This window comes from Sabethes cyaneus, chromosome 1, assembly GCF_943734655.1.
Source record: "Sabethes cyaneus chromosome 1, idSabCyanKW18_F2, whole genome shotgun sequence".
In the NCBI taxonomy this organism is placed as follows: domain Eukaryota; kingdom Metazoa; phylum Arthropoda; class Insecta; order Diptera; family Culicidae; genus Sabethes; species Sabethes cyaneus.
The window spans coordinates 163,786,967-163,808,781 of NC_071353.1; the positions used below are offsets into that span (position 1 = coordinate 163,786,967).

A 21,815-nucleotide genomic window follows, 5' to 3' on the forward strand; every position below is an offset into this window, starting at 1 on the left:
TGAATCGATTACTTTCAGCAAATCGAAAAACTCTATCAGGGCACCGTAATCCCGAAACCGGCCGATAGACGTATAATTTCCCAATTCTAGTCCACTTATCGCACCTAAAACCCGGTCGGCCTACAGCGACTGACATACCGGCACCAGGACCGGTAGGACCGTCCGGCATGCTAGCTATCGCTGGCAATAAAAAGCGGAAGACGCGTGGCGAAGTCTTCCGTCTGTTCTCTTTGCGTACCAGGCTTTGGCCAGGTAAAAGTTCCACCGTTATTGCTGCTGCACCCAGCGACGAATCAGCCGTTGAAGTTGAACTGAAACGGTTTTGCCCCGAATCGAAATGTACATAATTTATTTAATGGCGCGTTCTCTTACTCCCAGCCGTTCTGGCTGGGTTCCAACTTCCTCATTTGGCATTCGAACCGAACCGAACCGAACGGAAGCGATCCTCAACTCGTCCGTCAGCCAGGTCGCTTCAGGTTAACAACAGAGCAGGAAAAGTAGCGCTATAGTAATGGCAGCAGCAGCACCTTCACCTTCACGTCTCGAAACCGGATTCGATTTATCACCCACCACCGCACCGCTTGCTCACTCACTCGCTCGCTCGGTAGCTAGAAAGTCCGTTCCTGATGTGTTTTCCCTGGTCCGACTTTTTTTCTTCTATCGTCCTGAAGAGGGAAATCGCTTGGAAGTTTTTTTTCTCTCTCTCTTTTCAGTTCCTCCTATCTTTTACCGGCACCCGTGACCGACCGACCGACGGGTCGAAGCTTACTGTGATGAGCAGAAGCTACTTTTCATGGGGGATATCAAACTGCCACGGTCAACAAGTTAAATTGTGTTCTCGTCGAGGAAGGTACAGCAGGTTGAGGTGGAGAAGATTGGTTTAAATTTATGCAATCAATATGCTGCTCCTCGATTCCACCAAAGAGATGGTTTCGAATTGCATTTGCACTCGGAACGGTAACTACCGAGGTACTGCCACCACCCACCTAGGTACTGGGTACTGGTAAGCGTTTTACGATGGATTTGCTTTGAAATTGGAGAAAGCAATACCGACGAGCGAGCGACGCGGCGAGCATTTGAAGTTTGCTCCCACGATGAAGCGTGATAACTGCAAGTGAAATTTATAGCTTTTATCTGTTTCGATTCGCACCTGGAGCGGAATATTTTTTCTTTTCTGATCTAATTTTACCGAGCATCATAATTTACTTCTAGCTTGATATTCAATTCGGCACTCTTGATCTCGATTTTCGTTTTTTGATTCCATTGAAAATACACTGATAGAGCGATCGAGTTTATATTACATCAACTGACGTTTTAGATGGTTTACGCTTCATTCTTACTTATTTGGATTGGACTGAGAACAAACGAACAGAAAAATAGAAGGACAAATAAACAGATCCAGAAAAGGGGGGAACAACAAACCAAGTGAAGTACAGACAAAGCACAGCACAGAAAAAATGAAGAAAAGAAAAACTTTAGAATAAAAAAACGATGCAGAAAAAATAGAATAGAAAAATTAAGAAATAAAATATTCATAATAAACAAAAGATGGAAGCATAAAATGCAAAATAGAATAATCTATACCTATAAAGAAGGATTTCTGTCTGTTTGTCTGTCCGTATGTTCCTTATAGAATCGAAAACTACTGAACCAATCGGCATGAAAATATGCATGTAGAGGTTTTTTGGGGCCAGGAAAGGTTTTAGTGATGGTTAGAGACCCCTCCCCCCACTAAGAGGGGGGGCTCCCATACAAATGAGACACAAATTTCTGCATAACTCGAAAACTAATCAAGCGAATAGAACAAAATTTGGCATGTGGGTGTTTTCAGTGACAAGAATTTATTCTATGGTAAATTGAGACCCTTCCCCTCTTTATAAGGGGAATTATAACTCCTCTCCTCTTTAAAAGGGGGGGCTTCCATACAAATTTCCTCATAACTCGAGAACTAACCAAACAAATAGAACCAAATTTGGCATGTGGAGGTTTCTGGAGGCAAAAATATTTTCTATGGTGAATTAGGACCCTTCCAGCTTTAAGAGGGAGTGCTTCTACACAAATGAAATACAAATTTCCTCATAATTCGAGAACTAATCAAGCAAATGGAACCATATTTGGCATGTGGCTGTTTTTGAAGGCAACCATTTTTTCTATGATGAATTAGGACCCCTTACCTTTTTAAGAGGGGGGCTCTCATACAAATGAAAAACAAATTTCCTCATAACTCGAGAACTAATCAAGCAAATGGAACCAAATTTGACATGTAAGTGGTTTTGGACGCAAGATTTTTTTCTATGGTGAATTGAGACCCCTCTCTTCTTTAGAAAGCGAGTTATGGCCCATCTCCCCTTTAAGAGGGTGGGCTTCCATGCAAATGAAATGCAAATTTCCGCTTATCTCGAGAACTAATCAATCAAATGGAACCAAATTTGGCATGTGGGAGTTTTAGATGGCAGAAATTTTTTCTATGGTGAATTACGACCCCTTCCCCTTTTAAGAGGGGAGCTCCCATACAAATGAAATTCAAATTTCCTTATAACTTGAGAACTAATCAAGCAAATGGAACAAAATTTGGCATGTGGGAGAATTTGGAGTCTTGAATTCATTTTACGATAGTTAGAGACCTCTCACCCCTGTGGCAGGGGGATATGGACTCTCATACAAATGAAACAGAAATTTTTGCGAAACTCAAAAACTAATCGAACTCGAGAAATTCGAGACTGTTCCATAAAACATTAGTCAATACAAGACCACAAAACTATCTATAGTAACACCAGATCATTCAGGACGAGACGGTCGCGAGTGTTGCCGGTGACCCGCCGTCGGAAGCGCCGTCCACTGGGGGGCTTGCAAAACTCGAGATTGTGACAAAGATCATCCGAGATTCATGATTTATGTACAACACAGGTTAATTTGTGGCAATACGAAGTTTGTCGGGTCAGCTAGTACCTAGATAAAAACAAAGGAAGAAGTATACCACAATAGATCAAAATAATGGTCGCAGTGGTCAAATCTTCCGACCAAAAAAAAAAACGAAATGGCGAACACGAGATTAACGTAAAGGGTAAGGTAAAATAGTAACAGGAAATACCAAAAAAGACTACAAAATTGCCGAAACTTTGTTTTTGATTTTGATGTTAGAATTAACAGAAATGAACAATTTAATAGTAGTACAAACTGGTAAAACATGGTAAGAGAGAGAAAAGAAGTGCGCGTGTGTGTGTGGGAGAGAGAGAGACCATCGAAACATTACCCAATCAGATTACTAGAAGAATGGATAATTGGGTATTGACTAGAACTAGAAAAGGAAAAAGAAATGCGAAATAGTGGAGCAGGAAAAAAGCGTAGTAAAAAATCGGATAGAAAAAATTCAAAAGCAGGTCAACAGAAAAATTGGAATGACGAAAAAACAGATAACCAGGAAAATATTTTATATTGTCAAAGACTTTTCCTGTGCTTTAGAAAAAATGTTAATATTGGAAAGCAAAAATAGACAAAAGAAAACTGCAAAAAGGGATAATAAAAAAAAATTAAATAATTGAAACAAAAAATTCAAAACTGGGACATGAAATGGATGATAAAAAAAGCTGGAAAATCTCACGGATGGTCCCTGCATATACATGTTTTGTCAAACATGTTCAACGAACTGCATTTCAATCGGATTGGTCAACCCAAAAAAGGCCGTCAGCAACCGTCAACAACAACGGAACGGAAAGAAATTATGACGCGTTACCTGAATCAGCCTCAGTTTACTCTACGTGCCATATGCACGTGGCGCTTTAGTGGCCATCTAGCGGAAAACATGAGCGAAAACTATCTTAAATGATCCATTAGAAAACTATAAATATAAAATAGACAAAATAGAAAGAAATTGAGGATAACTATGGCAATGGCCTTTTAACTCCTATACCTTTCTGGCACACAAAAAATAACCTATATACAGTGTGACACATATATATTCGAGCAAAGCTCATTTCATGCTTGCAACAGCATATACAATCAATAAAATCAAACTAATACCATGTGTGTGCCATCGTGACTCAAGTCTTAATTGACGCAGCTTCATTTTCGTATTGTGTCTCGTTCGAATGTTCGGCACGTACCAATGTTCGAGTTACGGTCGTTGATAATAAATAAATTCCAAACCGGTAAAAAACCGGAAGAAAACGAAACCTTAGAACAGAGGAGTAATTCTCGTTGAAACGGGGCTACTACTGACACGAAGTCTTCAAATATTGGAGCTTTTGCGCTTAATTGGTTAAAAATGGTTAAAAAATGAAAATCACATTTTTAATGCTTCGAAATAGTGAACCCCTCGTTCGCCAAGGGGCCCAACAGTTTCAAAAAAAGTTGAAAAGTTGAGCTTTCAGTTGAAATTTCGAAAATTTGCAATTAAACAACTAATAATAAATTGTCCAATTCCGTACAGAAAAAGAACAGGGCTTTCAAATGGAGCAAAAAATTTTTTGACGGACATCCTGGATTTGGTCGCCATGTTAGATTTTATGAATGAATCGCCGTTTTTGCCATGAGCCCCCCAACCGATTTTCGTTTTAAAATCACCATTGGAAAGATGAGAAAAATGCTACAAGAGACATTCATAAAATTAGGTGTGCAATGGCATTAACGGAATAAAAAAAACAGTTATTTGTAGCAAGGTTCACAATTGTCATATAATTTTATTGTGATATTTCCAAAATTTGCTATGAAACAAACTACAAACGGAACGGTTAAGTAAAGAGAAAAGATAGGGCTCCGAAACAAAAAAAATTGCGGCCATCTTGGATTTGGCCGCCTTGTTGGATTTTATCAAAAAATCGCCGTTTTCGCCATGATCACCCCAACCGATATTAATTAAGACCAACATCGGAAAGCTGAGAAAAAATGCTATAAGCAACATTCATTAAATTACATGTGTAGTGGCATTAAATAAATGAAACAATTAATTATCTGAATCAACTAACTCTCATATAATGGAATATCTTGCTACAGAAAATTCTTTTATTTAGTTAATGCCATTGCACACCTAACCAGTGTAAATTCATAGCAGCAAAGAACTGAGATTTCAAGCACAAGAAATTTCAACTTTGATCAGAAGCGCCGAACTTACATATGAATTTCTCTCGCTGTTATATGCGATGTCTCTGTTGATATGCGATGTGAACTTCAGCTGTGAGCATTTTGCTTACTTCTTCCACAGCTGGCATTTCATACAACGAACCAGAGCGCGAAAGAGAATTAACCGCCAGAGAAAACATCAGCTGCGAAAAAGCTAACACACATTCATGAATGAAGATAGCAAACAAATTGGCAGAATTTACATTTTTCCTTCGCGAGAATCGACATTTTCTTTACTAGAAAGTAAAAAGCCTAATAAGAATTAGATAAACATGTAGTTTAAATGTGTGTTTTAGTTTAACTTTACGATTTATTTAGAGATTCATTCTCTTACGCTCACTCACAGTTACGTATCGCACGAGAGAATGCCTATGCTGTTCAACAACGAATTTGTATGTATAGGTGTATAGCTCCGGGTAGCAGTTGAAGCAAAGCAGAATGTGATCAAGCGGGAAGAAAAATGTGTGAGTTTTGTGCTTCTTGCTATGAAAACAGAAAAACTCACGCGTGAGTTTTTTATGCATAGGATCAAGTTGACATGATTCACAGTTGATTTTGACTTTTGAGATTTCGAGTTTTCATCATCACTGTTCAAAGTTACTGGCCTTCTACTGAATATTTGATAAAACAGGACAAATGAAACTTTAAAAGCGATCGTCATGACAAAGTGAAACCGGTTTTACCGACGCTGATTGCAGCCAGTTTTGAAACGAAGCAGTGCTGCTTCAGTTGAAACCGAAGCTTTATTGCTTCATTGTTGACTTTCGAGTGACGATTTTTAACGATTGAGCGGTGCCGCTACAGAGTTAATAGGATCTTTGCATTAGCCCCGTAATTTTCCTGTACTCTAATAACCGGCTGCGAAGTCTGTCGATAAAGAAGGGCTAAGTTCAGAAGGACGTTTATACTCACGGCTTTTGTTTTGATGTATTAGTTTCAGCTTTGGGTAAAGCAATGTTGCAAATTGAGCGAGAAGCAAACGATGATGCCAACCTGCACGCGAACTAGTGTGAGAAGCATGGCATCCAAACAAGATTACTCCACTGACGCAAGCGTACGACAAACAACCGCTGAGGTTGTGGGAATACACTCTGCTACCTACACACTCGCGAGCGCACAGCCACGTAGCGTCGTTTTGCGCAGCCGGCTCACGAAACCAGCAGCTCGTGAGCTGACAACAGCCCGCGAGCAGGAGTAGGGCGTGTTGCTGCAGTTTTTGGTTGGCTTCTTCTGTTCTTCTTCATCTTAAGTTCTCGCTTCACACGCGAGAAAGAGAGTGAACCCTGGCGAGTGATCGATGTCAGTTGCTCAGGTTGTGAGAGCGACGGCCGTGGCTGATAGCTAAATATGCATGAAAAAATAAGAACGAGAGTCCGAAAGAAATACTAATGACGGTGTGTTCGTTAGAACCAGAACGCGTGTGGTGTGAGAAAATAAGACCACAAAAATGCGGGTTTCGTGGTGGTCTCTAACTCTAACTCTAACTCTAGACAGCATCTTGGAGGCGGCTGTAGAGTTTCGCATTCTGGGCTTCCTGTTCAAATGTCACTTGGTGATCTCTCTGCCAGCAATACAGACATCTGTAATCTGTTTTGCTCAGCAGTTCTCTAGCGTAGCAGTAGCAGTGCTCCACCCTTGACATCCAGAAAGTTCCGAAGTTCGCTCCTGCAAACGTGTGCGATATAAATATAACTAGTTTCACGCAAAAAGAAATTAAAGTTGCCTTGAAGCAGTTGAAGTCATCAGCGTCTCCCGGGCCGGATGGAATACCTTCGATTATACTGAAAAATTGCACACGTACTCTTTCGAAACCTCTACAGTTTATTATTAACCAATCGCTTCGTAGGAAATATTTCCAGTATGTTGGAAAAGATCCTGTATCTTTTCTGTGTTTAAAAAGGGAAACAAAAACGATATTGTCAAGTTTACCGCGGGATTACGTTGCTGTGCGCTGACTCGAAATTATTTTAGATCCTTATCGGTGGCTCGTTGCACACAAGTTTTGCACAATACTTTTCAACTGATCAGCATGACATTTTTACTGGTCGCTCGATTAGCACAAATCCGGTGGAGTTCAGCACATTTTGTCTACAACATATGGAAGGTGAAGCACAAGTCGATACGGTGCATGCTGACAACAAAGCTGCGTTCGATCGAGTTGACCGCACCATACTGCTAGCCAAATGAAAGCATTCCGGTGCTTCTGCTGCTTTTGTCCGGTGGTTGAAATCCTTCCTTGAAAACCGCAACTGGTTCACAATACCAAATGGCAAAAGCCAGGCAGAGAGAAACCAACGAAACACTTCTTGAAGCATATAGTTCCTAAGTTGATAAGCATTTCGTCTTACCAACGCAAATATGTAGAGATATAGCGGCTTACACGCTCTGTCAAGCGAATAAAGTTGCTCTTTATAACAAAGTAGTATTACTCACTTTCCGCGAATTGAAAATTGTAGAAAACAAAGCAAAAAGGCGATGAAAAAATGACTAAAATAGGAAGAAAAGCAACAAGGAGACAGCAAAAAGATTGTGTTATGATGATGAACATTCAATGAGAAGTTACCGAGAAGGTGACAAAAGACGACAGAAATACGTCGAAAATAACATGAAAATACGATGAAAAGACTCCAAAACAGCAACAACAAAAAACGTCTGAACGGTGGCGAGACATCGAGACCACCCAAATGAGAGTACGGCAAGCATTATATGTGTTTCACGTTTCCTAAAGGCTCGATACACATCCATTTTTTGTGTTAGTAGATAGACACATGGTTTCTTCCGCAAAGTTATGGAAAATATAAAGGCAAACAACTTTGCTAAAGAAATGACATTTCTATCTCTATCGAGTGCAGAGCTATAGAGCATTTTTCTCGGAAATTCTTTAAAAAATAGTTTTCAAACTAATCGAAAATCGATCGAAATTTTCTTCAAACATTCGTTCTGATACACATCTTGATTGATAGCCAAACCAGAGGGCTTGGAGCATGGTTAGAAATACCTCTCTCTTAAATGGCAATGTACAGCATCACTTTCTGTTCAAACTTTTGTTTAGACTTGTGTTTCATGTTTGAAGATGCAGTAGAACTAGCTATGGAATAGTACATTTCCGGGAATGTGTCTCTTAGAAAGAGGGAAGGAACTTTCGTCGTCCAAAACAAAGCATTTTCCGGAATAATTTTTCATCAACCAGCGGCATTAGGATTTCAGCGTCCAAATCTGTTCTTCCGTATTGTTCGGGGCGCTTGTCTTTTTTCGGCACTTTATGCCGATTCTTTGTTTCATTGTTTTGCAGATGTCCTGTTGGGAACAGTTGAACTTTTTAGCGTCATTCCGTTGGCTCAAGGAATCCTTGTTGTTGAAGGCACGAAAAAGAGAACGAAGTCTTTCTGCGTCCATAATTTTGGCAGGTCTTCCACTACCTTGCTTGCGAGTAGTTGTTGGAGATCTCAGGATATGGTTAATAGTTGAAGTCGCAACATTTTCGCTTTTGAAATGTTGTACCGTATACTTCTTGCCAAGATCTTTGTGCATTTCGTAGAAGTGTACAACGCGTTCATGAAATGCTTCTTGTTTTGAGCAAAACTTGGCAAGCATAAATAAAACAAAAAATACTGTCAGAAAGAAGAGACAGAGAGCTAACACATGCACACTTTTTTCTGAACTCGTTTGTTGTTGTGCATAGGGGCCTCGAAAAAATTCCAAAATTTTAGTTGCCACCCGTTACAACCGATGGCAAACCAAACGTAAGGAACCTGCAAGCATTCCGCATTGGTGAACATTCCTCAGGGGCGAACTTTTCCTCATGGCGATCCTGCCAGGAGAACCTTGATAGTTCATCTTTTATAATATTACATGGCTGACATCTTATATTACTTTTTATATTACAATGCCTAACCACTAAAAAAAACTACCTCCCGGTCCCCCCTGTATTCTTTGCCCTTCCGGAACTACCGTTAAGTTTAACGTCGCGAGGATGGTACAGTTACTAACCATTAGTACTTCCGTCTTGTGGTGGGCTAGCTGTAGTATCGCTCTATGCATCCAGTTTGTTATCTTGTGATTCGCAGACATTTCTGTATCACCAACCTAAATATGTCTGGGAAAACCTGGATCATTGTTTCCAAAACGACGTTCGGGATTCCGTCCATCCCAGGTTCTTTCTTTGCCTTCAATTCTTTCGCCACTACTACTAGTTCCTCATTGGAAATTGTTCTCTCAACAGCCTACTCGGCTTGATACGGTGTTGCAGGCCAAATCGTTGGGGTGTGCTGCGGAAAGAGTCCCCCGATGATCGCCTTCAGCTTTTCTGGACATGTCTCAACGGACATTGGATGGACCTTTGAACTTTCTCATAGTGATTCGGCATTCGGTGTCGCCCCAGGGGTTAGCATCAGCGTCTCGATACAGCTCCTTAAAGCAGTTAGAATTGCCTTAGCCCTAGCCGCTCTAAAGATTTCTCTACGCTCCTCTCTGTCTGTGTCCATTCTTGCATGGAGTGGCCATCTTTTAGCTCTCAGACATCAAGCACTAAGGACGCTTAGCTCTTCATTATCCTCATTGCTTCGTCTTCCACTTAGGCTCGTGGATTCGAGTCCCCAGTGTTAAGCCCCAAACACAATGCATACGGATTTTACTACGTTGCGGTAATTTGACAGTTTTTCCATGGGTTTTCTGTCAAATTTCCGCAACGTAGTAAAATCCGTATGCATTGTGTCTGGGCCTTTACCGCCGTTATACGTTGGCCAATGCTGTATCGGATCGCCTGATGGTCACCATTTTCATAAAATAACGACATTTTCAAACTTTTGTTCCTTTCCGAAGACTTTTGATACCAACTTTGATCTGACCTACGGCCTCCCTCAGGAGACGCTAGCAGTGGAGTCCATGCGGAGCTTGGGTGCTTCACCAGTAGCCTTCACTCTCTAGACCCTCCTCCGCGAGGGGGATGGGTTGGTTTGCATTCCCACATCCTGACCAGCTCACTCTTTGGGGGTATAGACTAGAGTATAGACAAATATATTTGCGGTTAAGCGGTATGTCTCAGCACAATGTGGTCTTCGGCAGCTTTTTGAATGAAAAATGAATGAATGATGCATCTTTTGAAGGGGTCGTCCAATATTTAGGTGTTACTTTAACAACAATTTAAGTAATAACTTTTTAAGTAAATTTTTTTTCACCTTTTTGGTTTCAAAATATTAAAGATAAACCAATTTCAAGTATTTTTTCTGAAGATATTAAACTTCTACCTTTTACCCATTTTCAGCAACAGACTTTTGTTTATAAACGACCCCTCAAATCACACTTCTTCTTGTAACGAATTGCAAAGAACGTTTTTTATTCTGCGGCGTCACAACACAGTGAATTTTTGTCATGTCATTTAAATTTATTTAACCCACAACCTATCCGTATCCTCCCTTTGGTAATTCATTGCAGTTTACGGATGGCTACCCACCCACCTGGTTGGTACAGGACTCTCAGGACGAAGCACGATAAAGCGATGCGTTGTTGCACACTACCGACTCGATCCAGTCCAGGACGGCCGGGATGTTGGTCATCACCACCGCGTCGCCCGCCGGATTGTGCATCAACCCGCCGTTCGTTGTACACCACACCGCCGCGCTTGGTCGGCAGGTAAAAGTCCAGATCGAATTCGGTTGCATCCGCCGAAAGCGTGTTCGCCTTCAGCTGTCTGCCCTCGAAGTCTGTCAGTCGTCTTTCAATCGGCTTTCAGTCGACTTTCAGTCGTCTTTCAATCGTCTTTTACTCGCCTTTCAGTCGTCTTTTAGTTTTCTATTATTCGCTTTTCAGTCATCTTTCAGCCGTCTTTCAATATCTTTCAGTCGTCCTTCAATCGTCTTTCAGTCGTCTTTTAGTTTTTTTCTTTTAATCGTCTTTTAGTCGTCTTCCAATCGTCTTTCAGTCGACTTTCAAGTGTCTTTCAGTCGTCTTTTAGTTTTTTCAGTCGTCTTTCAATCGTTTTTCAGTCGTCTTTTAGTTTTCTTTCACTCGTTTTTCAGTCATCTTTCAGTCGTCTGTCAATTGTCTTTCAATCGTCTTTTAGTTTTTTTCAGTCATTTATCAGTTGTCTTTCAGTCGTTTTTCAGTTCTTTCAGCCAGTCGTATTTCAACCGTCTTTCAGTCGTCTTCCAGTCGCCTTTTGGTCGTCTTTCAGAGGGCTTTCAATCGCCTTTCAGTCGTATTTCAGCTGTCTTCTAGTCGTCTTTCAATCGTCTTTCAGTCGTCTTTTTTTCAGTCGTTTTTCGATCATCTTTCAGTCGTTTTTTAGTCGTCTTCCAGTCGCCTTTCAGTCGTTTTCAGTCGTCCTTTAGTTTTTTTTCAGTCGTCTTTCAATCGTTTTTCAGTCGTCTTTTAGTTTTCTTTCAGTTGTCTTTCAATCGTTTTTCAGTTGTATTTCAGTCAGTCGTCTTTCAATCGTCTTTACCAGACGGTTTTTAACCTAAAATCAGTTATATCTGATTAATGAATGCAGAAAAAGCAAAACAGTCTGCAGCAAAAATATTCCTCTTTTATGTGCAAAATATTTTCTAGAACATCACATTGAGCTGTCTGTTGAAATAAATATGTTACAAGAAGAAATGGGATTTGAGGGGTCGTTTATAAACAAAGGTCTGCTGGAAATGGGTAAAAGGTAGAAGTTTGATATCTTTAGAAAAATTACTTGAAATTGGTTTATCTTTAATATTTTGAAACCAAAAAGGTGAAAGAAGGTTTACTCAAAAAGTTATTACTTAAATTGTTGTTTAAGTAATGCTTAAATATTGGACGACCCCTTCAAGATATGCATCAATTTTTTCATTCAAAAAGTTGCCGAAGATCACATTGAGCTGAGACATGCCGTTTAAATGCAAATCTTGTTGTCCCGAAATTTCAGTTTCTGGCCCATAGTGCACAGGTCCAGATCTGATTATGACGATTATTCCGTCGCTTTCTTCATCTGTCGATTTCTAATGAGTCGGCGTGTTGAGGTTAGACGAGGAACAGGACAGAACGTCTTCTAGCTGTACTCGTTCAGTTCCTGTTCCTTCTGTTTCATCTTCTGCTCTGCTTCTGCTTCATTTCTTTGTTTTCCAGCAGAGAGAGAGAGAGAGAGAGAGAGAGAGAGAGATTGTCGGAGCTCTGAGGTTTGGTTTTTTTTTGAGATTCAACATGTAAATCCCACGAGTTGCTCGGTAAGAGATAGTCCACTGCATCAGTGACCAGCTTAATGCAGCACTCTGGTATTCTACAGGCTCCATTTTCGGTTGGGTATTTATTAACCTCCCCCACAACCCTTCATTTATCCTTTGACACGGGCTGCGTGACACCCTGGCTTAGTGGCTTAGCCAACCAAGTCTTACGTAATAGCCATGGATAACAGCTAACAAAACTATGTGCCGTTTCGAGTGCCCCAAGAAAGTCACTTAGGACCGTTGTTGCTAGTGGTTCTAACAAATAAATTGCCTGAAAATATCTACGGTGTAGGTATTCTGTTTTTTCGCAGACGATGTAAAAATCATTTTTACCGTTACGTTCATCAATGATTGCCTGAAATTAGTGTCTGTTTGTTTATATTAAAAAGTGGGTCGTTTTGTTCATTTGTTTGTTTACGTTTGTTTAAGTGACTGGTAGACTAAGGGACCACGAGTAAGAACGAGCATTCAGCTAGGTTTAATGTTCAAATTAAAACAGAAATAGAAGAAATCTGAAAACGTAAGGAAAAGATAGAGAAACTAAAAAAACGAAGAAAATTTAAGTAATTTAAGAAAAGTAAATACAATAATTGAAATAGTTATGATTGGAAAAATTTTCCACAATTTGAATTTCCACTTTCTGGATCTTGGTTTTTATGTTTAATTTTTGCTTTCTAAGTACTAGAGACATTGCGTCGTGTCTATCATTTTCGAGCAATTCCTAACCTACACATTGTTTCTGTTGCCTGGAGTAATCTCAATATGCCAAAGTTTTTTTTTCCGGCAAATACTAAGGTGTGTAGGTGGTCACCCACCCCCGTCGTTGGCAGATTGAAAACTGCATGCCCGGTGGCAGCAACTTTATAAAACAGGAAGAAAACAATGTTGGTTCTATGTTCATAAAGATTTTTCATTGTTTAATGAAAAAATGATTCTAACTAAATTGTAACGGTGCCGAGTAGGCTTTGGTTTACAACCCACACTTGTTGTGCTCTGTAAACAAACGAGTTGACAGTTTCCATAGCAAATTTGTGAGAAGTAAATCTAATTTCTTTGTTTTTTTTTTTAATTTTTTCATTCGCAGGTGTGGATCTTCGGAGACGTGTGGTGCCGCGTGTGGCTCGCCGTCGACGTCTGGATGTGCACGGCGTCGATACTGAACCTGTGCGCGATCAGTCTCGATCGCTACGTCGCCGTTACCCGTCCCGTGACCTACCCGAGCATCATGTCCACCAGGCGGGCCAAGTCGCTCATCGCCGGGCTGTGGGTGTTGTCCTTTGTGATCTGCTTTCCGCCGCTGGTCGGGTGGAAGGAGCAGAAAGTGAGTACTTACCATAAAACACTACTAGAGAACTAAAGCGATGCGATGGGGGGAAAAATGGTTACACCTTAATGACGAACGGGGAGGGACAATTGAGTCGGGCCAATCTAATTACTGCATCCGTTGCCTTTGATTGTCCGACGGGACCAGTGTGAAAGGTCAACTTTGAGTGAGTTTGTTTGATGCTTGCGTCCAAGTCCAAGTGGTAGCGAGAAATTCAATTTCATTTGGGTCCACACCGGGGGGAATATTCCAATTTCCTGAAAGCAATGCAAATAACATTTTACCTTTTATTTCGAAGGAAACGAAAGGTTTTTTTACTTCATTTTACTTTGCTATTCTTCAGTTGTCAGTTTTGCTTTTCAGCAAGTAATTGGTTGAAGCTTTTTCCACTCTCCACTGCACTGGAAGGACAAAAATAACTTTCCTCCGAAAAGTTTTACCTGATATTATTGACTCAATTATTTCGTCTTCTGCTTTTTTCCTCAGGTGAAAGAGAACCTATATTATCAGTATGGAAATCAAACGCTGGTGTCAGTGACACCACCGTCATCGTCCTCCTCATCGTTATCGTCTTCGTCATCCTCGCCATCATCACTGTTATCATTGCAATCGCTACCATCATCACCGTCATCAGCAGCATCATCATCATCAGCCTCATCGTCATCGGTGATATCTTCACCATCAGCCACAGCGGCAAGCGCCGCGGACATCCTGCTGGGGTCGATGACGCTGGTGGAAGGCGGACCGGAGCCGCCGGCTCCGAACCCACCCTGTCCGTGGACATGCGAACTGACGAACGACGCCGGATACGTCGTCTACTCGGCCCTCGGGTCCTTCTACATCCCGATGTTCGTCATGCTGTTCTTTTACTGGCGCATTTATCGGGCCGCCGAACGGACAACCCGGGCCATCAATCAGGGCTTCAGGACCACCAAAGGTAAGTGGATTCAGATCGAAATGGACTTACCTCCTTCCGCCCTCCCCCCCCGCCAAAGGGCGCGAAGTGTGGTGCGATGCTCAAATCATGTCCCTCCGTTCCATTTTCTTGTGCTCTAATTCAGCCCCCGCGTCCTCATTCGATGAAAAAAAAAACTAGAAGAAAAGCTTCCACTCAATCTCTGCAAATCAAAGCAATCCGGAAAACAACAATAAGCTTAACCGGCTGTTTTTCAATTGGAACCAACAAAAAAAAGCTTCTTTGGTTTAGGAGATTGTGACCTGCACATTAATTTTAGTTGATTTTCTGTTGTCTTAGCTCCAAATTAGCTGCATTTCCCTTGCATTCCTTGCGAAACTCCCCCCCACCACCCGTTCGTTAGTCGTTTTCACAAACATCATGCCATAGAATCCAACCGCAGCATCCAACGACAAAACTAGACAATCAGTGGTGTTTTGACCTGAATTTCGTCGTTTAGAAGATTATACCACCTCAACCGAGCGAAGAAGGTTGTCTGGTTTTGTTTCGAGTCGCAGACTCAAACCGGCTCCTCCAATCATCCAAAATAGTGTGTATTTATTTTTCTGTTTCCAATACCGAATATCGTGAACCAATAAACTCAATCATCACACAACAATGAACAACTTCACCATCGCAGCGAAAGAATAAACAATTCGTCGAAATTGGGAGTTTTTTTTGTCGTTTGTCACGATTTTTGGGCTTTTGGGCATCGAGAGCGAGAACCACGTCCACAGTAGGCGTTGGGAAAATAATGTCAGTTTTTCCTTCATCATCAGTGTTTGTGATTTAACGTGCCAAGAAAATCATCTTTTCCGTCTCAAATACTATCCGGTTTTAGTGAAAATTTAGACAAAATTTGTTTCATAGCACAAGAATCGTAGTTCGATAAATGTTGGGAACAGTTTCGAACCACCTTTTTGGTAGCTGTTTGGTGGAACTGTAAAGCTAAACTCGAATTAATTAGAATTTGATATTTTCTAAATGTTTAAGAAAGGTAATTTACAATTTTGGCCTGTTCTACCTACCAACAAATAGCAGGGATTCTGGTGTAGTTGATGGGTCAGCGAAAGCGGTTTTTATTGCACGGACTAACCGCTCCCACGACCCGCCCATATGTGACGCTGCGGGTGGATGAAAAATCCATTTTATATCGGCGTCAGTGAGGACTTCCATTGAAGCCGTTGGTTTATGGGTTTCACTTGTTTCTCGAGTTTTCGGCTGGCGTTCGCCTTTTTCGCTGATCCGTGGAGATATAAGGCTTGAACTCACGGAGTAGGACATTCCCAACTAAAATCTCAAATAGTTTCCACCCGGCGGAGAGGGAAGTTCTCCCTCGATAATTAGTATCGTTTTTGTTTCTTTTTTTAAACACAGGAAACATAACGGATTTTTTTCCAACACTCAGAAAACATTGCTTGTGACAGAGATCGATTAAATATAATTCTTAACGGAATACAAAGCATAATCGCACATTTTTTAAAGATAATCGCGGGAATGCCGTCTGGACCAGTTGATGCAGAAGGTTTCAATTTTTTCATAGGCTCAAGTACATTTTCGTCGGAGCAACTGAAGCCACTCATGTTTATCACATTTCCGGGGACGTGGCGAAGGGCGTTTTCTATCTGAATCGCGTTAGCCGGAGTCGGATTGAATACACTCGAAAAGTGTTTCGCAAACAACGTACAAATGCCTTCAGTTGTATTCTAATTTAATTCCCTAAGAACTGGTAGGAAGACCGCTTTCTTTTCGTTTACTGTTCACGAATGACCAAAAACGTTTTGGGTTCCGACTAAGCTCTGATTGTGTACGTAGTACATGTTTCGAATAGAGAAAACGATTGTAAATTCTATATTTGTTGCTTGCGGTAGTAAAAACAAGTTTCAACTCGTAATTGTTCTAGATCATATTTAATTCCTGATTTCACTTGTGACTGTAGTCGGTTCGATACCGCAATAAGGACGCCACCACCACGTGATTTACCTGAGCTAGCTAAGTCGCGATCTTTGCGATATGTTGTATACCTTGATCCAAATAGCTGAAGTGAACCTATTTTATCATTTAATCAGGTTTCAGTGAGAATAATAACATCATAATCTGCACCTGAGACAGCAACAAACAGCTCATCAATTTCCGTACGCAATCCTCTCACATTCTGGTAATAAAATTCAAGATGTCCATCCGGCATATTTGGTAAAAAAAACATCATCGCGATTTACAGCGTCATCAGAGCACATCTGTAAAGGTGGTTGATTTTTAACGGCGGCTGTAGCTTCTGTCGACGTGTCAAAGGCACTAGAAAACATGAACCACTCTTCGGGGTTTCCCACCTAAGATACAAGTCTGATAGAAGTATCCTAAAGAAGTCTTAAGGAGCTCTAACAGAAGTCTGAGAGAACTCCAAAACTAGCCATAAGGAAGTCTGGAAGGAATTTAAAATAAGGCAGGAAGCGTTCTTTGTGATGTCCAAACGACGTCTAAAAGTAATCTGAAAGCAGCCTAAAAAATCTCAAAGAATTCTAAAAATGGTCTTAAGGAAGCTTGGTAAGAATTTAAAGGGGTTTAAATGAAGTCTAAAACATGTCCAACAGAAGTCTTGAAAAAGTCTAAACGATGCTTAATAGAAATCTTAAGGAAATTTAAAAGAAGACTAAAAGAAGTTTATAAGAAATCTAAAAGAAGTCTAAAAGTATTCTAAAAGAAGTTCGAAAAAGAACTTTAAAAATAGTCTTTAGGACTAGTCCTACCAGACTCTGAAATCTGAATCTGAAAGAGTGCTAAATAAACTCTAAAAGAAGTCTAAAACAAGTCCAAAAAACAAGACTGAATAAATCTGGAAGAAGCCTTAAAGAATATCAAAAGATGTCTAAAAGAACTGTAAAAATCGATCTAAAAAAACTGGCAGGAATCGAACGCAGACTGTTAAATGAAATTTAAAACAAGATTGAAATAAGTCTAAAAGACCGAAGTCCAAAAGAATTCTAAAATAAATGTAAACGAAGCCCAAAACAAACTTTAACGAAGTCTAAAACACGTTTAAAAAAGTCTAAAACGGATATAAAGTAAGTCTAGACTAGAAGAAGTCACAAAGAAGCGTAAAAGCTATGTGAAAGAAGTCTTAACGAGCTCTAAAAGAAGTTGTCTGAAAGAAATCTAAAAGAACTGAAACTACCCATAAGAAAGTCTGGTAGGAATCTAAAAGAAGGCAAAAAAAGTTCTAAATTAAGTCCAAAGGAAGTTTATAAGTAATCTAAAAAAAATTCTATACGAAGTCTAAAAGTAGTCTAGAAAAATCATGAAGAAATCTAAAAGAATTCTTAAAATAGTCTTAAGGAAGTCTGGTATGCACCTAAAGGGGTTCTAAATGAAGCCTAAAACATGTTTAAACGAATATTAAAAAAGAGGCGAACCAGCCGCAGGCTGAAAACCTCTCAAATATAGAATAAAAAAAAAGAATATTAAAAGAAATCTAAAAAAGTCCAAAAGAAGTAAAGAAACATCCGAAAGAAGTAAAAGAAAAGTCTAAAAGAAATTTAAAGGGCTCTAAATGAAGTCCAAAAGATATCTAAAAGAAATCTAAAAGACGTTTAAAAGAAACCTAAAATTTAAAGTTGTCAAAAAGCGTTGAAGAAATCTGAAAAAAGTATAAAAAATCTCCAAAAGAAGCCTTAACGAACTCTAAAAATCTCTGGAAGTCTAAAAGAATTCCAAAAACACTCTAAAAATAATCTCTAAGACTAGACCCTGAAATCTGAAACCGAAAGAGTGCTAAATAAACGCTAAAAGAAGTCTAAAACAAGTCCCAAAAACAAGTCTGAAAAAATCTGGAAGAAGCCCAAAAGAATTTCAAAAGACGTCCAAAACAGAACTGTAAAAATCGACTTAAAAAAGACTGGCAGGAATCGAACGCAGACTATTAAATGAAATTTAAAACTAGATTGAAATAAGTCTAAAATACCGAAGTCGAAACGAGCACTAAAAAAGTTTAAACGAAGCCTAAAAGAAATTTTAACGAAGCCTAAAAGACGTTTAAAAAAGTCTAAAACAGTTCTAAAAGTTCTAAATGTAGCCTAAAAGTACGAGTTAAGTTAGAAAAGTTTTCCGTTCTAGTCTAAAAGTAGTCGAAAAACCCTAAAAAATCTTAAAGTAGCCTTAAGGAAGTCTCACATGAACCCAAAAGAGTTCTAAATGAAGCCTAATCCCACTGCACTGTGCAAGTTTTATTACCCTCTGTGAGCTTGAAGTAAGATGAAGTGGTCTGGAGTCAGCCCCATTATCCACTGGAACAAATGTGAGTGGCCGCCAGTTGACTACTTCTTCCGTCCGCTTCAATCAAAAGCGTTTTTAGGGTTTCCTCATCGGGGTTTCTGCAAAAGTGGTTTTTATTGAACGGACTAACCGCTCCGCTCCCACGGCCCACCCATATGTGGCACTGCGTGTGGATCTTTCATGCTTGCCAAATTCATGCTAAATAACGCCAAAAAAGAGCCGTTATAAAAAAGGAAAACAAAAAATCTCCAAAGAGGCTTCAACATGGCTTCCAAATAATTCCAAAATGGATCCAAAAAGCCTCCAAAAAGGGTATCAAATGACTCTAAGAAGCTCTAATAAGGCCTCACAAGGTAAAAAGGTAAAAAAAGATTTGAAAGGGGCACCAAAAAGGCTCTAAGCAGTCTAAAAATACTGTAAGGAAGTTCTACCAGGCTCGCAAAATGCACTAAGAAGAACCAAAGCGCTGAAAACGGCTCCCGAAGGACTCCAACAATGTTCTAAAAAGCACCAAAAAAGGCAGCAAAACGGTTCAAAAAAAGAACCAAAACTAGGCTCCAAAACTGTTAAGAAACGGCACCAAACAGCCTCCAAGCATAAAGGTCTAATGAAATTTCATAAAATGTTAAAAACGCCAAATAATGCCAAAGAAAGTTTAAAAAGACTCCAAAACTTTTGAAATATCACCAGAAAAGATCTAAAAAGGCTCTAAAGAACTCTCAAAACAGGGCTTAAAATGGCTGAAAAACTTTAGCGGGAAAAGATTCCAAAAACGCTTATAAAAGCTCTGAAAAGGCCTCGAAATGACTCCAAAAGCTTCCGAAACTGCTCCAAAACGGCTCTGAAACGACTCTAGAAAAAAGAAAACCAAAGCGGAAATGAAAAAAGCGGAGCGATCAATAGAATAAACGTGACAGAAAAGAAGGGAAAATGGCGAAAACCCAGAATGAGGAGTTGGAAAGAGACAAAAATGCAATCGAACAAAAGAGAAAAAGTAAGAGTAGCTAGTAGAGTAGGCCGCTACGGTTTAGTGGTGTAATTGGTTGAACAACACACTCTACTCTCTTAGACTGAGAGCTGTGAGTTCGATCCTAAACTTTGTTTAGTCGATATTTTTAGTCTAAGGTCAAGATTTTCAGTTCATCTTATTTTTGACAAAAGAACATTGACGAACATTAAACATTAAACGCTTTCTGGAAAAGCAAAACTTCTAATTAAAAGCAGCCCAAATTGAAATCTTGTTTATTGTCCAATATCAAGGTATAATTTAGGGTTAGCTTAATTTAATTTTCAACTTCAGCTCAGTGTCGGTGATTCGGTGAAAAACAAACCAAAACAGCCAAAATACGGTGAAAAGCCAGGAAAAAGACAAAAGCCGACCAAAAAGCAGACCAAAAAAGACGAAAAAGTGACAAAAAGGCAACAACAACGGCGAAAAGAAACGAAGAAACGACAAGATGAAAGCGAAAAGACGACAAAAAGACGCCAAAACGATCACGAAAAGAAGATGAAAAGATTACTGAAAAGTGACAACAACCAGTAAAAATATATCAGAAAAGCGCAGATATCAAGATGGCTTGACAATATAATTTTTTTTTAAACTTTTATCACCAATATTTAGTGGTTAATTTGTGGCTTCGAAATCCAATTTGTGGTAATTTGTGGTTACGTACTTTCTGAGATTTTTTCATAAAATTAAGTCAAGCCATCTTTGAAATTGATTTCGCGATAAACACATCGGATTACGATGTTTTATATCTTAATCTAAAGCTTTTTATTTGTGGTTCACGAATATATGATTTTTAATGTTGTTATTGTAAGTATAATCGCAAAAATCCGTTTTTTAAAATTTACAATAAAACGTAAACATATCTGCTGTTGATGACGTTACTTGAGCTATTAGTAATGCTGCTATCTGTCGATAATGGCGCTAGCTGTATGTGACGCTCAGTAAAGCCCTTTAAATGTAAATTTTGAGTTTGAACGACTGCCATCAAATAGTAGTTCAAATCGAACTATTAAAATTCGTTCCAATCGAAATGAGACAATGTTTAACGTTTCTTAAAAGCTCACCCAACAAAAAGTATCGTTACTTATTGTATAAAATATGAAAATTTACATTTTAAACACTAAATATCGCTTACGGTGATGATTTTCAGCATGTGCGAAGCCTATTAAAACGAAATTAAGGGCTGAAAGAAAAATTAAGTCAAGCCAGCTTTGACAATTTTTTTTGTAAAACTTTTTCACCGATATTTAATGGTTAATTTGTGGCTTCGAAATCCAGTTTCTGGTGACGTACTTTCCGAGATTTTTCCAAAAAATCTAAGTTAAGCCATCTTTGAAATTGATTTCGCGATAAACACATCGGATTTACTCATTTGCAGCCGTAATGTGCCTTATTTTTTGGCTTGACTTAGTTTTTCGGAAAAATCTCGGAAAGTACGTAACCACAAATTACCACAAATTAGATTTCGAAGCCACAAATTAACCACTAAATATTGGTGAAAAAGATTTACAAAAAAATATTGTCAAAGCTGGCTTGACTTAATTTTTCTTTGGAAAACTTGGCTTGACTTAGTTTTTTTGGAAAAATCTCGGAAAGTACGTAACCACAAATTACCACAAATTGGATTTCGAAGCCACAAATTAACCACTAAATATTGGTGAAAAAGATTTACAAAAAAATATTGTCAAAATATTGGCTTGACTTAATTTTTCTTTGGAAAACTTGGCTTGACTTAGTTTTGTTGCAAAAATCTCGGAAAGTACGTAACCACAAATTACCACAAAATTGGATTTCGAAGCCACACATTAACCACTAAATATTGGTGAAAAAGTTTTACAAAAAAATATTGTCAGAGCTAGCTTTACTTAATTTTTCTTTGGAAAATTTGCCTTGACTTAGTTTTATGGAAAAATCTCGGAAAGTACGTAACCACATATTACCACAAAATTG

At 39.3% G+C, this 21,815-nt stretch overlaps 1 protein-coding gene across 1 annotated transcript in view; it reads left to right on the forward strand.

Annotated features, from left to right (window-relative positions):
- LOC128746036 (octopamine receptor Oamb) overlaps nt 1-21,815 on the forward strand; it is a 95,684-nt gene that overhangs the window by 18,603 nt on the left and 55,266 nt on the right. The window contains exons 2-3 of the mRNA XM_053843089.1: nt 13,393-13,629; nt 14,119-14,569. Of these exons, the coding sequence (XP_053699064.1) occupies nt 13,393-13,629; nt 14,119-14,569 (688 nt within the window). The remainder of the gene's footprint in view (nt 1-13,392; nt 13,630-14,118; nt 14,570-21,815) is intronic.